At 41.0% G+C, this 16,236-nt stretch overlaps 1 protein-coding gene across 1 annotated transcript; it reads left to right on the top strand.

Moving 5' to 3' along the window:
- Positions 1-7,066: 7,066 nt before the first annotated feature.
- Positions 7,067-15,082, top strand: LOC306739097 (regulator of G-protein signaling 8-like). Its single transcript, XM_079221049.1, has 4 exons — positions 7,067-7,117; positions 9,322-9,383; positions 12,754-12,920; positions 14,274-15,082. The coding sequence occupies exons 1-4, from the start codon at positions 7,113-7,115 to the stop codon at positions 14,439-14,441; spliced, it is 402 nt and encodes a 133-aa protein (XP_079077175.1). The 5' UTR covers positions 7,067-7,112; the 3' UTR covers positions 14,442-15,082.
- The last annotated feature ends 1,154 nt before the right edge of the window (positions 15,083-16,236 follow it).

Raw genomic sequence — 16,236 nt, 5'->3', positions numbered from 1 at the left:
GGCTTGGCGAATGCATTTTTTTTTACAAATAAAGTGTTACAAACTGACTTTCTGAAAGAAATGCTGTCCACAGGATAAGCACCTGGTGAATGAGAATGCTTTTGGATCGCGACGCAAAGCAAAAGGCTGAAAGTCAGCATATATTTGCCACCTATTTGTTTTAGACCGCCTCTTGTGATCCCTCAAACTTAATGAAGGTGCAATGCTAAACCGCTGGAGCACTCTTTCAATCATCGGGCTCAGATGCTCCTTTGTCCTGCACAAACAAACCAGTTCTGTCATTTCTGCCAGACATCTGTTGGACAAAATCTAAGCCTCTTTCTTTTATCTCCAACATCCCATTGTACCGAATCCCCTACTATCAACGTTCCAATCTGCCCCGACATATATTCTCCGGTTTTAGCATTTTGATTCTGTTTTACAGACTTTGTTTAAATTTAACCTGATACAGTTGTTTTATTATTTTATACAGAAATAAAACAACAAAAATGCCAAGAGTTACTTTCCTTGTTTTGGGGTGGGAGAAAAGTGTGTCTGAAAATGAGAAGCTATAATTGCCGGCTCCCCTTGTTCTTGTATTTGGTCATTCATCTTCTTAAACTAGACGAAACCACTCCTTACCCATAAAAGCAACAACAACAACAAAAAAAGAGTTGCAGCATAATTTTCCATCCAATTCAAGCACTTCCCACATTGTAGAGGATCATTGCATATACATAAAGAGCAACAGATATTCCACACACACACACACACACACACACACACACACACACACACACACACACACACACCTGTATATTATACCCCTCTGCTTGATGTTGAATGTAAATTAATGAATTAACACACATGCATGCACAAGAACAGACACACAAATAGACCTATGTACACACGCCTGTCTGCCCAAAGCCCACGCTCCATCACTCTCTCTCTCACACACACACACACACACACACACACACACACCACCTCCCCACCCTAACCCAGATGGTCAGGCCAAGCTACAGAGCTGTGAAACACTGAGGCCACAGAGCATCAGTCCAAGGATTCAGACTTCCCAGCTGAGCTTTTAACATGCGCAACAACGGCCCACAGCCACTGCATATGATGCTATGTGCCAGAGAGAGAAAGACAAAGACGGAAAGAAAGAAAGAATGGAGGGAGCATGAGAGAGAGAGAAGACAGAGACACAGCTCCCCACAGTGGAGCCACATTGTACAGTCGACCAAATACCATAGGAAACATACAAAAAAGAGATGTAAAAGCTTCAACACAGAACTTGATTTATGTCACTTGTTTTCAGTCCTGCTCCTCACAGCAGCAGCTATAGTTCAGTTGGACCACTCTTTAATGATCCACGTAGGTACTTTTTATTGCATTGCAACAGAATGACATTACAGCAGAGGCCCCTGAGATGCACTTTCAGAGTCTGCAGCGTCAAGATTCCCCCCAAAAGTACATAGTTAAATTAGGTTATTTTTTATGTGTTTGTTCCTTGCTGTCTTTGTCTTGCTATACTAAATCAAATACTGTTTGTATGGGGTACATTTGCAATTCCCTGTCAGCTTTCATTCAAACCTAATGCAATTAGAGAATAAGGTCAACAAAGCCAAACCGGCTAATCCAACGTGTGAGTCACTCTCCAGCTGTAATCACAGGGAGTAAGCATTATTAGTCTCATTTATTAATCATGGTTGGTGGGTCGGATCCCACTGGCATGAGACTTAAATAAACAATCAATATTGTTGCTATAATATTGCTCAACACTTTGAGTTAGCACAAGCTCCGTATGGATCTGCTTTTTGTAAAAGTGTATTTAAAACCCACAGGAGGGAGAATACACACAGAATAGTCAATCATCTACTAAGTATGCATGAGCTGCATTGGCATTATTCATACAAGAACTGACCATGAACATGCAGGGAGCGAAACCCTCTGTTGCTAGGTCAAACATTTTGAAATGGCTCTTTTGTACTTTGGTCTTAAAGTAGTCCTTATACTGGACCCGTTTGTCTGGCTTGTAACACAGAAAAGTACATTTTTTGTACCTTCCTGATTGTGTACAGATATTGTTGTAAAATACAATTTTAAAAGTATTTGAAAAGATTTAGTTTTGCCATTTGGATAGCAAGTCAGAGTACACAGTGTTCTCTATTCCTCATTCGCTCACTAACGTGCAATTAAACATACATCACTTAATAATGAGAGCGCATAGCCAGCTGCATTCCCATCGACTGGATTATTTATTCATTGACAGTGCTCTTGACAAACTGCTTTTATGGGTAGCTTTTAATAGCTGGTTGTGAACCAAGGTTGTCATTATGCTGTATATGGCTCTCCCACTGCTTTTACCAACTAAATTATTGGCATCTTACAATAATGGTGTATGTACATTAACATATTTATGTAAAGTGTAATTATCAAGGTCTCATAAGCAAAGGTGGGTCATTCAGGACAGACTTTGCTGCACACTTTATACACAGATGTTCTCCACATCCACAACTTCTTTATCATATTCCCCATATTGGTGCAGGATCCTGCAGCAGTTGATATATACTAACACACACAGTCGTGTTTTTATGACTTCTGGGGACATTACATTGACTTACATACATTTTTCTGGAGACCTACCCTAACCTTAATGTTAAACCAAGTCTTCACCTTAAACTGTAATGATTTCTTATGGGGATGTGCATTATTCCCCATAAGAAGGACAAGTCCCCACAATGTGTAAATAGATTGATGTCCCCAAAAGATCCGTAAAACTAGCCCACACACACACACAAAAAAAAACTAATTTGAAGGCTTTGGGAATGGAAGTCATCCAAACAACTTCAATACCTACAAACCAATAACACATTTAACATCTTTAGCTGTATCTGAATGGTAATGCATTTTAATGTTGCTGAAATTGTAGTGAATACATTTCACATAGCTGCCCTAATTTAATTCACATAACCCAGGGCCAGGTGCTTGAATTGAACATATAATACATTTAAAAGCGTTGCTCTCGTGTGTTAGGTGCCGTGATATGTAATTTCCATTAATGTCTGGACTTGGACAGCAAAAAAAGATGGAAAATATAAAATATAAAATATTATAAAAGATGAGCGTGTTAGCCAATGATTGTCTGTTTACATCTAGCAGATACAGTGACATTCGTTTCGAGTTTTGTTTCTGATGAATGTACGTCCATCTTCACTCACTTTGTTCTGTTTTGGTCCCCACAAACTCATCGGTGGAATATTTGGCAATATCAGCAGCTAGCTGGTGAACAGTGGAGCATTTAGCAGTCTGTCTTTGAGTGTTTGATCTTTTTTTGCCAAAAAACAGCTGCCTCTTCCTGCTGGGAAGGAGGATAAAAAGTCATCAACTACACCATAAACTGTGGCTGCTTATGGTGAGCAATGGTTTTCTCTGGTGATGGGTTTCCTTCGCCAAGTGTGCTAGTCGGGGTGCTCACCACTAGCTAAAGGGAGGTTGCACCCACATGGTTTGTTTGTGGTCCATTTAATCTGCATAGGTCCGTTTCACCACTGAGGGTTGGAGTAGCAGTAAGCAGAATAATGTTGCTATGGTTACATGCAGGCTAATTTACATTGATTTAGAACAGAGGTCAAACTGCAACTACATTGATGGCGACTTGCTAATTGATTGTATTGGACACCTACAGGATGAGTCATGAGTAATACAGCAACATTTATAAATCATAAAATGGACAAATGTTGCCAGTGAACATTATGTGGTTGATAATATGAATGTTTTACTCGATATATAATTCATGCATCACAATAACTGACCCACAAATGGGATAACAATATTACATAAGTAACAAAATGGACACCACACAGACCCAAGCTGGGCCCGAAGTCAGTGCTACCACCTTGAGATAACATGCAAGACAACCTATGTCTCACCAGACAACAATACATGCAACACCTGCACTTAATCTCTGTTCCCTGGGCTTCCATTGCAGATATAGCTTGTGAGCTGAATCTGTGATCTCAGCACGCCGAAGGACTTGTTCAGTACCCTGCATATGTGTCTGGTCATAAATATAAAACATATTTGACGGTATCAGGGAAGCTCAGATGTGCAAGTCCCCCTCTGGAAATGATTGAATTTCTAAATCCCTCACACTCAGCCGCCGTGAAATCTAATCCAACAATAGCCTACCTATCCAGTTTATTAACCAGGTGACTTAAATTTAACATGGGAGTCTGATTCTGCCACAAATGAACACAAAAGTTGGCGACATTGAGGAAAATGCAAAAGATAAACCACCGTTATTGTGTTTAAAAAAAAAGCAGTTTCCCATCATCGCTAAGTGATAGGAAGGCAGATCGGTTGCAGCCGAGTTGGTGATGAATACCACTCGGAGCGTGTATCTGACAGGTTTTTGTTGCAAACATCATACTCTCAGCATTTCCAGTGGGGTCATTACAGATGCAAATCCCAGTCGCAGCGGTGTTTTATGACACCTGTTCTTGTTTTCCATGCCGGCCCCGGTAAGTGTCCCGTCGAGGACTTGCAAATCAAGACAGGAAAACGAGAGATAGGCGGACAGGTAAGCCCGCTCTGCTGTCAGTGTTTTCCCCTGTCTCTCCCCTGATCACAGCTCTGCCATTTTTGCTGCCATCAGTCATTTTCATTGCCTCATCCCTCTCCCATTCCCTCTCTCTGTGTTAGATGAGGACATTGCACCCTGCCTCTGCCTGACACTTGAGCATCTGCTTCTTGCTGCCGCTGGTTGTCTCTGGAGAGTTTGATGCTCATGGGGGTTCTGTGTGAAATGTGTCAAAGAGCCTCCTCCTTTCCTGTAGAGATGGTTGGGTTCATGCAAAGAAAACCGGTCCCAATAACAGGTTGAGGAAATATAGGGCCAGAGGTGAGTAATGCAACCATGAAATGCCAAGCACTTCTTGTGCGATACATTTAGAGATCTAAAAAGGCAGGAATAAGTAGACAGTAAACACAGGAATTACATTTATTTTTCAATAATTAAGCATCTTATGTTGCCAACACCGTGTGTCAATGCAGGAAGTAGTGCGTCCATTCAGTAGCAAGGCGCAATAGGAAATGTGTCAACACTTTCAGCAATCAAACAAATCATTAATAAAAACTATGGTTAGCCCTGAGAGAAACAGCTAATGTGGTTTTGGTCCATTTTTTAACCATGCGAAAAAAAATTGTAATTGTTTTTGCTTTCACAAAGCAGTGTGCCTTGAATTTTAAACGATTAATTTCCCCTCTCAAAAACGTATTATTCACCTATGCTTCTGGAGCACCTGCTTCTCAGATTCAAGTACCACTTCAAGCACAACCTCTGTATTGTCCCTGTAACAGTGGCAAGGGCATTTATTCTTTTTTGATCTTATTCAGAATAAAAGTGCAGGGAAAAAAGCAGAGCATTAGTGTAGACCACTAAGGTGAAATACAATGCAAGTCTGATTAGACAAAAACAGACTTTTTAAAAGAGAAAGTCATCCAATAATAGTCGCTATGCACCAAACCCTTGCACACTGAGTCAAATGTTTGTAATTAGTTTGGTGCGAAAATTGCAATATGAAACAAAACCAAATAATCAAATCACCACAATGTATCTTTATATTCTGCATCTCCGTATTCTTTACCTTGCTAGTTGGAAAGCGCGTTGTGCTGGTAGACGGAGGGAATGTTTATCAGATGCCATGTTGGATGATGACATTTGCATTGGTGGGGGGGGGGGGGGGGGGGGGGGGCTTTTTTGACAGATTACAAAATGGGAAAAATCTAACCTATCCTTAAATCTTTTTATGATGGACCGCAGTTACAGAGTCTCGGTGTGGAAAAGTGGTTGAAACAACGTTAAGTTGTATTTGCGGCCAGAAATACAATATTCTTCCTCAAGCAGTCGGTCAACAGTTTGTCAAACCGAATATCATTTTTTATTCAAAGCTTCTTTTGAAGTTTTCCATCAAAAGCTTAAATATTGGTTGTCATATTTTATGACATCTGAAGAATCTAAAGATTATTATCTAAAGAAATATATTTAAAACATCCTCTAACAAAATCCATAATCAGTGTTCGTGTGGACGTCACGTGTTTAATGTATTCTGCACGCATTGAAACACGAGAGCAGAAGATGAAGGAAAGCGGTAGCGGCGGCTTCATGAATATACAGAGAAAACACTGATTATTGTGGCCTGATCTTTTACCTGCAGGTTTTAACAGAGTGAATAGACATGCAAAAACAAAACAAAAACCTGCGCAGGGTTTAAAATGTTAATGTAGAATTATATTGTCGACAGCCCTGAGAGCCACACAACATTGAACATTCAACTTTGAAACTGCAGCACTGATGGGCGTATTTGTTGGGGCGTCGAGTTCAAACTGCAATCTTTCTCCAGAATGGCATGACAACAAAACTGTTGTTCCCAAATGTTTGTGTTGGAGCATGATCTGTAGGTGCACTGCAATTTAGTAAAATTGTGTTTCCCTATGAGTTACTGCTAACCAAGCTAGCCACTAGATTTACCAGCTGCATGAAGCTGATATGCTGTGAACGAAACCCTTTAGGCAGCCGCTGAATGACGTGTTTTTACCTTTACCCGGTGTACATTTTTTGTACTTCCTATGAGTGTTACTGAAACAAATTATTATGTTTACCTTGCAAATCATGCTCACTTCTCTTGGGAACTGCACACATCCACAGTGACGTGAATATCTTGCCCAACATTTACATCCAAGACAAGCAAATGTTCCGGCCAGACAGGGTTTGTCATGTCTCCTAATTTGCATTGTAAACTAAATGATTTGCTTAATTTTTGGATTTCTTTTTTTTTTTAACAGTCATAAAAAGGTTTGTTTGGTCATTTTCTTTAGAACGCAAAGTAGGAGAAAAAAAGCTGCATTTTAAAAAGCCAAAATGCTGAGGTAAAAAAAACTTCTTTTTGTTTAAGTCCATAGAGTAAAGAGCGAAAGCTGACATTTTGTGTAAACTGTCAGCCCGTCTGTGCTCCAGCTCAACATGCATGGGCTTGTACCCGTTGGGTTTGTCGAGCCTCGGAGAAGAAGCCCGAGCAGCGAAGGATCAGAGTGTGTTGTTGTTGCGCGCATATCCGATAAACTGTCACATGTTGTAAGTATGAGCTCAAAATTGGATTTAGGCTTCGAAACTTTGGGCAAACTGGTTGTCTGGCGCTGACCTATTTGACACTGTTGAGCATTCTCAATGTTTTACTTCTTCCCTCTGGTCCGTCTTGTTCTTTTGGTTAATGACACATTCAGATCTCGCCCATGCAGCGGAGAAAAAAAAAAGCAGCATGTTGCTAAAATTAAACTGGGATGTGTTTTGCGGATGCTTCTCTCTCGTCTCTCGAGTTTACGAGCAAGTGTTTCTGATGGGGCGCCTGTGATCTGTGCAGTTTTTATTGGAAGTTTCTCCCTCTGTGGCTCTCTGTACTTCTCAGTGTGCCTCCAGCGCTCTTTGGCTTCCTTCCTTCTCTCCCTAAGAAAACATGAAAAAAAGCACACAGATGAGTAGGAATTCTTTGAGCCGAATGTGCTCCGCGTTCTCGATGATGCAATCCCAAAAATGTATGGTTACATTAGGGTGTACTCGCCTTTCCTCTGATGCCTTGTCCCTTACTTCTGAGGGACTTTCTCAAAATGCATCTTATAAAAAGTACAACTACTGTTAAAGCTGTCAGAACTTTGAAGCATTTCCATGCAACTTCATTGGGTGAACTACTTTTTTTTTTTCCTCACTAAGAGGGAGATCAAACTTGTATTTTTTTAGGAATACAGTGATTTAGGAGGACAGTCTTCGAGGCGAGTGAGTTCAAGCCAAAGAACTGGAGTGCTAAACATTTAGACCGCAGCTTCTACGGCTCTGAGCAATATTTAAAATATGTGGCTCGTCGATCAGGTCACAGTTTGTGCACCCATAGCAAGTCTTAAAAACTCCGATGTGATAGCATAGCATTTATACAAGCGGTATATCTAAAAAAAAAAAAAGAAGTTCTGGTGATTTGCCATAAACTTGAGATGGAAATGACATCTCCAACTACAGAAGCTGCTGAATCCCTCTGCTTACAATGCAAGGTTATATTAGTCTCAGACATCTTCTGCACAGTTGTTATCCCGTCCACACATCAGATTATGTGAATAGCTCTTACACCTCTGCTCGAGCCCGTGAGGCTGTCAGTGGAGATGCTACTTCTTTATTTATTTGCTCCCCTTGCTTCAGAATGTTCACTCGCTGTAATTCCGTGTATTACATCTGCTGCTCTGACTTATTCTTATCCGATTCTCTGCCTCTGCTGCAACGACCCAGTTTATCCAGGGATCATTACATTTTCATCTAATTTAGGATTTCCAAACAAGTAGACTAACGACAAGGGGATACTGATAGCTCGGCTGTTAGCCGCCATGCTGACATAAATCTAACACATTGCAGACGAGCTCCAATTAAACTTACAGAAATGGGATTTTCAGTAAAAGGTCGGTGAACCCAATCTGGCTTCTGTGAGTCCCACTTGTTCTTTTTTTGTAATTATGGAAAGAAAGCATTTACTCATGAGCAATATTTAACATGTTCATTCATGCTACATTCTACATCTAGCTGGTGTAGTTTGGTTGTTAAGCTGCAGAAGTTCTTTTTGGGCCAGAACAAGCTGAAAACACATTATAAACTGTCGTGTTTCCGGCTGCCTCGTAGCTCCATTCAGGCGGACAGGCTGCCTCCAGTTGCTCCATTTACCTCGTAGTAGTAAACTATTAAAAAGGGGGCAAAAAAAAAATCTTTAGCTGCTTAATTTTTCACTAGATCAAAAGGAACACTCGGTCAATATAGAAGTACTAATTAGCTCTACTTTATTCAAATATCTGAATAAGATAATCCTTTATTAGTCCCGCAGTGGGGAAATTGCAGTATTACAGCAGCAAGAGACACATAGTAAAATAAAATATAAATAAACGTCAAATAATCTACAATAGCAGTATTATATATACAGACAGAATACAAAAGTATTTGTATTGCACCAGTTGAAGTAATTAAAGAGACCAAAGTGATTGAAGTGGTCTACTCCGAGCTCAGCTGGTTGTGCAGCCTGACAGCAGCAGGAAGGAAGGACTCCTTCACTTTCCTAGTCACTATTTTTGATTAATGTCAGTTTTAAAAAAAGACATTTCACTTCCAACGTTAAAATTTAATGGCTCTGGTGTGATGCGCAGATACCATTTTTTTATTTTGAAATGACCCACGTTCTCGCCGACAGAGATGCACTTATGTCCTGAACCTGTTTGCCAAGCTGCACATTTGACGACACGTTTGCTCCGCAGGGCTCCTGTTGATGATGTCGTGGCATGGGGGGAGTCGCTCGACCAGCTTCTGGAGTGTAAAAGTAAGTCCACTTGCGCCGCATTTATTCCTCTTCGCACTTTTGTCAAAATGCCGCTCGTTCACTTCTCCGTTCCCTTTGTCTATTCTCCGCTGCTCGGCCCCGCATCTCATCATGAATTGCCCTCGGGCTTCTTGAGGAGAATAGAGGATGAATTCTCCCTTCAAGTTCATCAAATCCATTCAGATATATATTTAAGGAGGAGGAGGACACTGGCAGAGATTACAGGCCTAATCTGAGCTGCCAGGGTAGATGGGGTGATTCCAACCAGCGCTCATTCATTTATAAAGCCGGCACTCACTGATGGCTTTCACATGACCATATTCCAGGCCTCCATTTGAAAATCACTAAAAGGGCAGATGGGTTCTTTCTCCGTCTCTCTCTCTCTCTTTCTGCAGTCTCTTCTCGCTCATAACTTTACAGAAATAAATTCAGCTGATCTGTAATATTTCAGCCTGTTGTCTCCTGCCTGAAGATTAACAGTCCTCCATAAAATAAATGTTGCCTTGCATCTCAGTTGCTTCATTTACCTTTTGTAGAAATGCAGTGGCACGTATGACAAATCGGTAAACAGTAGCAAAAAATAAATAGCCGTGCATGTGGCAGCTGCAATTTGATGGCTTTCATATACCTTTACGTCTCCTCGGATTTTAAAGGGTCGACTCCGTTATGATTGAAAGCTTCGATACGGGCCGAGAGTGATTTCTAGACAGCAACGACCAGCCCCTGGACATATTCGCTTTCCTGTCAATTACTGTCAGAGCAACAGCTGTGATTTATGCCAAGCAATTTGTGTGAATAACGCCGGTGCTCCCAGTTAGCCGTTTGTTTGTGCTCCCAGAAGACGCGATAAGTATTTTACACCTGCGTGAGAATCACAGCTCCATGAACATCCTGTAACTAAAAAAAGGGAACGGGTGCGAGGAGAAAATGCACGAAATAACAGACGTGTGTGCAAATATAGGATGCAGAGTAGTGCACATCAGGGTGCCGCGTTTGGTTTTAAAGTTAAAAAGCGCCTCAAGACATCCATCACAAAACCTGGCAGTTTTCTGCACCGTCTCTTTGTTCTCCGACTTCTTTCAACTAACAAGTACCATGTTGAAGAAGACAGAATGTGAGGAAAAGATACCAAAAGGGCTTCACCTTTAGCTATAGCTCTTTGCGTTTACCAGAATATACCCAGAGTTCTTAAAAAGAGAAGGTTAGTTTAAGGGGGATTATTTGGCACCTTTTTATGTGGGTGTCCATTCAGTGTTTGATGTAAAATGTATTCAATCGAGGCAATAAACTCAGCAGTGTGTGCTATATGGACCAAAAAGGCTGACTGACACTGCTCCAGGATGCACTACACACATGCTAGCACACAGTTTAGGTTCTGGAGGGTCCCTGCTGACCATATAATCCGTCAGACCTGTTGGCTTCACTTTCTAAACGCACTGGGTAGCCCAGCCCATCCAAAACCTCACTCACGCAACTGAAATCGCTCAACACGGGTCTCCTGGGTGACAGTCCTGTGTTTGTCTGACACTTTATCGTATATATTTTTCATGTCATGCCACTGAGGATTTAATATTGACGTGGATGATTTTACACTGTGAATCAGCCTTCAGTGCTTCTTATGCACAAAGGGACGTGACTGAGAATGAGAACAGGCTGGTATACTCTGGCTTGAAAAAAAAAAAATATGGTCCTTCAAATCCTTTGCACTTATATTTAGGGAGGTCATTTTCAATACAAGCAAAGAGAACAATATTCTGTGTTTGAGGAGCAGCTCGAGCGTGCCGCCCTCTGTCTAGCTACCCATAACTAGACGTCCAAGCTGAGATTGCAGCCTTCCGCGCATCCAACTACATCACTGTCACATCAAATGACGGCGGTGGATGCAGGAACAACAACAGCTGCAAACTCAGCTTTCTGGGTCAATATAGCACGCACTGAGGAATGCATTGCTCCAATCAACTACATTCACCATCAACACTGACTGGACAGCCAAGTAAAAAAAAGAAGAAAAAAAAAGGTGTGTTGTTGAAAACAATTTTCGCCCAGAGGCTGATTCAAGTTTTCTTTTCTAAACGTGAAACTTTCTACAGAGCCTCCAAAGTCCATTTCTTTGTGTGCACAAGTCAATCAGCCTGATAAAGGAAAACAGAGTATTTCTAAAGAGGTATGCATGAGTGACTGTGGCATTCAATATTTGTAGTAAAAAAACAAACACTGGTTTGAGTGAATCATTATAATGCCACAATCTGAATGAAATACAATGTATGAATAGACTTATTGTAAAATGTATATTCTGTTCATCATAATCATAGTTTGCCAAATGACTGAGAGGTCTGGATTTCTCTTTTTTAATAGAGATTTCAACACGGTTACATTCAGTTCATGTCAATCCATTCCAACTATATATCTGCGACTGTCACAGTACAGCGCTGCTCTACTCTCGTGGTTTCTAGTCAGCATTGAAAACAAGCACACGGATGTTTTCAGATATCCTGGTGATTAGACCTCTGCTCAGGTGCAAGGTAGGTGGAGATGTGACGAGAATATGTTAGTTCACTAATCCTCATCTCCTATTAATAATGATAAAAGGTGCAATTCGTCCCACCCTAACAGGTGCAAGAAAACACAGGACACTCAAATGAGCCAATTAGCCTGCAGTCCTGAGCTGAGGTCTAATCAGCTTAACTGGCAACACCTGTGTGGGTGTTCAGAGGCTTTGAAGTCTTTTTACTCTTTGGTCATAATTTAGCAAATTGCCCATCAATGGAAAGCGGAACGAGAAGCCATATAGGGCAATGTTAGGGGCGTAGGTTATGCAAATATCCAAATCTCTCAAACGCCTCCACATGAACAGCTGCCGTTCATTAGGCTGAAACGAGCAATACACGGCAAATTGATGCAGTTTAGAGAGTTTTCAGGGAATTGGACTTTCTATATACGAAAATAAGAAAACATCAAAGAAAAGAGGTTTTGGAGCAGCGGTGAAACACAAAATGTTCTCGCAATATCTTATCACACGATCATTTGAGCACACAAGATTCTGGGACTTCAGGGGCTCCGTTTCACTTTCTTTTTCACACAAGATGGAAGTCCCAATTGTGAAAAATATCCCTCATTTCTGAGAGCAGGGGGTGATCAAAGACAGTACATTATTCATATGTATAGTGGAGTTGGTTACAAAACAAGAAAACCAGTTCCAGCCTATGACTCCACTGTAGTGTTTGTTATTTAATATGTTGTTGGAGGCTAGACTCTCTGTAATTAAGATTACAAAAAAAATCATCATGGCAGACCAGCCCTCTTAATTCAGCTCTGGTTGAGTGAACTGAAAGTGTCCTGGTTTCAACATCTCTCTGCTTCCTCTGTTTAGCCGGCCAGCTGGTGTTTGAGGACTTCCTGAGGACAGAATACAGTGAGGAGAACCTTTTATTTTGGCTGGCCTGTGAGGACTACAAGAAAATTACCAGTGAGAAAAAAATGACGGCGGCTGCCAAGAAGATATACGCAGAGTTTGTCCAAGTCGATGCGCCTAGACAGGTATGGCTTTTGTTATGTGAGACATGAATCAAGTCAGACCTGTGTGACTCCGAATGAGCCTCAGTCGGCTTGTTGTAACTGTTACAGTTTCATTCACTTTCAATATGAAATACAATTATGGGCCTTTCTCACTGCAGACATTTTTACTCGTCGTGGTAGGAAGAGCGCAGGTGTTACGATGGCTCCGTTTCATTCAAGCGAGAGTGACAATGAGCCAGCAAGCGCGATACCAAGGTTATTAAGTGAAGGCGGACACACGGGCTGCAGTCAAATAGTCTGAAAGAAATTACATGTCTTTCAATGACGAAGCGACATGTCAACCATTCCATTCTATTATCCGAGTCACTTATCCTATTCAGGGGCGCTGGAGCCGATCCCAGCTGGCATTGGGCGATGGCAGGGTTCACCTGGACCGGTGTCCAGTTTATCTCAGGGCACATATACAAAACCGGCAATTTAGAGTCCAATTAACCAAAGCTGCATGTCTTTAGGAGGAAGCAGGAGAACCCAGAGGGAACCCACGCTGCCACGTGGAGAACACACAAACTCCACCCAGACCGGGAACCGAACCCGGGCCCCACTTGCTGTGAGGTGACAATGCTAGCCACTACACCACTGTGCAGCCCAAGCACAAACCAATCATCCATTCCATCCATTTTCAGCCGCTTTTCCGAGGGCGGGTCCCAGTGGCAGCCGGCCCAGCAGGCTGACCCATGCGTCCCTCTCACCTGCAACATTTTCCAGCTTCCAGCTGGAAGATATAATCCCTGTCTCCTGCCAGTTGGACGTGCGTGGAAGACCTCACGTATCAATCATATGTTTTAGTTTCACCCCGTTACGTTCTCTTTTAAAAAAACAACAACAGCCAATCGGATTGTTTTGGAGGACGCTCAAATGGATGGCAGCCGATATACAACATTTAAAAAAAGAAAGTGTTTGTAAATTCTCCTTGATTAAATATCTTTTCAATAATTGCAATTCTGCAGACGCCTTAGTGAAAGTGTTCTGTGGTCACTCGCCAGCTATTGAACCTGTCGGCATGTGCAGACCAGGTTCTACTGCGCGTGTGTTGTACCTTGATGACATGGCGCTAAGACTTCTCTATTTTAGTCTCATTGCGCGATACCAGGAACCTGAAATCAATGCAGCTAAATGAATTTCAACCCTCATTGATTTCATTATTTACACTTGTGCTTTTCCCACAGGGGCAATTCAAAATGTCTTCCGTGAAAAGTGCCTATTATCGAACACATTCCCTGTTTGTGTTGCTCAGTGCTGCACTTTCTTTATTTTACTATTTGAACATTTGGTTGAGTGAAATGAATTTTTTTTTTTTTTTTTTTTTTTACGCAGATAAACATTGACTATGTGACGAGAGAAGAAATCAAGAAAAATCTCTCTCAGCCGGAGCCAAATTGCCTCGACAGGGCGCAGAGAGTGATATACAGTCTGATGGAAAACGACTGTTATCCACGATTTCTGAAATCAGAAATGTACCAAGTTCTCCTGGAACAGCAATGAAAGCATCATGAGGAAAAGAGCTAGTCCGAAGCCTCTGAGTGATTGATTCTGCACTTCAACCGACGCCTTACAATCTCCAGATTAAACAAAAAAGGCTCGTCTGTCAGAGGAAGCAGAAGCGAATGGAGATAGAGTTGTCGGTATGATGATTGACAGGGTCTATAAAAATTATGTAAATAATGTATTGGGCAGCTTTTGAAGTCAAAATTGGTGTGGATTGTTTTATATTGCACTAAAAAGGCCTGTAAATCAACATCAAGTTCTTAAAGGTTGACTTTTTTAATGTTTTTGTACACAAAGGAGTCATTTGTATGAATTGTTATAAATGGCATGTTTAGTTTGTGAAGAGTTCAATTTCAAAGCTCCATGTCCCGTGAACAAAAACTGTCAACTGCCAAATATGAACCAATGTGACTTCAATTGAAATCCGGTATGATTATATTTGATCTCATTAACAAACAACATTGTGTGCTGGTAGAATCCCAAAAATGTCATTATGTTGTTGTGTTTCTGAAAAGTCTGTGACAAACACTATATTTGTGTCTGTGATCTAATGTTTCTCTTGTTGGATACACGTCACATGAAAGTACAATAACGGCAACTTTAAAAGCATAGCATACTCCCGGCTCTTCAATAAGTTATTTTTGAAAGTAAATGTTATGTTTGGATTAAAACTCTGCTGTGTTGTTTTTGTCGGACAAGTCCTGCAGCTGTGATTATGATGATTAAGGACCAAGAAACTCCTACAGGTACTGGATCAAAAAGCAAACCAAAGGCAAAAAAACAAACAGGCCAAAGGTCTGCACACTGCACTGATGGCTCCCAGCTATCCATATTTAATTATAAATAATATTTTAAAGAAATATTTTCATCTTTGTCAGGAATCGTCAATTCAACATCCAAAAGCAGAACCAGTGCTTTATAACTTACTAAATAGAAAACAGTAATAATGCTTCCTTAAAAAGGATTTAGGCAAAAATTGCAAGTATTACCAAGCAATTGGTTTCTGAATGTATTAATTGATTTAACTATCAATTATATTTTCTGTACATTTAATCTCAATGGTTCTTAAAACTGTCAACTGTCAGGATTTATATTCCATTCTGAAACTCATCACGTGTTTGTGTAATTGTGAAATGTACATTTCCCTTCAGAGGTTATTAAAACCACTCTAATTCAAATAAACATGATGACATGGCTTCATCGTCCTGAAAGGTAGCGACAACCTTCAATTAGGTTTTTGGGTAAAGTTAAAGTTTTGGTGGAACCTTTTTTTTTAGGAAGTGTGTAATTGGACACATGGACGCCACTGGCCTCTGTGGCACAATGTCTGCTGTTGGCTGACCACAGTTCCACCATCAGGACAATGTTACACAAGCAGCTGTCTGAGCTTTGTGATCTTAACAGACGTGATGGAATCTGTGCAAGAGGAGTCTAACCGGTAGTGTTGTGAAAAACAATATCTGTAAGAAAAAGCGAACTATCTCTTCAACTTGAAATATGACCAACAAAAGTCTCTCGATCGGCCATTAGGCTCGTTTGAGACAAAGTGCTCCTCGCCTGGAAAATAGATGAGCGCAGATGGTAGCATGACAAAAAACTGCAGTGAGGTCGGACAGTTTTCAGCCTCCGTCGATGAATGCACAAGAAGTCACTGAATCAGTTACATCCTGTTAGATCCGATCTGTCAGCTACTTGTAGGTTACAGACCTCCTTCGGATTTATTCATGTGTTTATACATATATATTCATCTAGAAATGTGCGTGTATCTGTATTGCATGCTGTTCTTTTTACG

Source organism: Taurulus bubalis (genome assembly GCF_910589615.1).
Source record: "Taurulus bubalis genome assembly, chromosome: 7".
NCBI classification, from domain to species: Eukaryota; Metazoa; Chordata; class Actinopteri; order Perciformes; family Cottidae; genus Taurulus; species Taurulus bubalis.
Note: the sequence above shows the minus strand (reverse complement) of the source record. Positions and strands in the feature narration are given on the sequence as shown.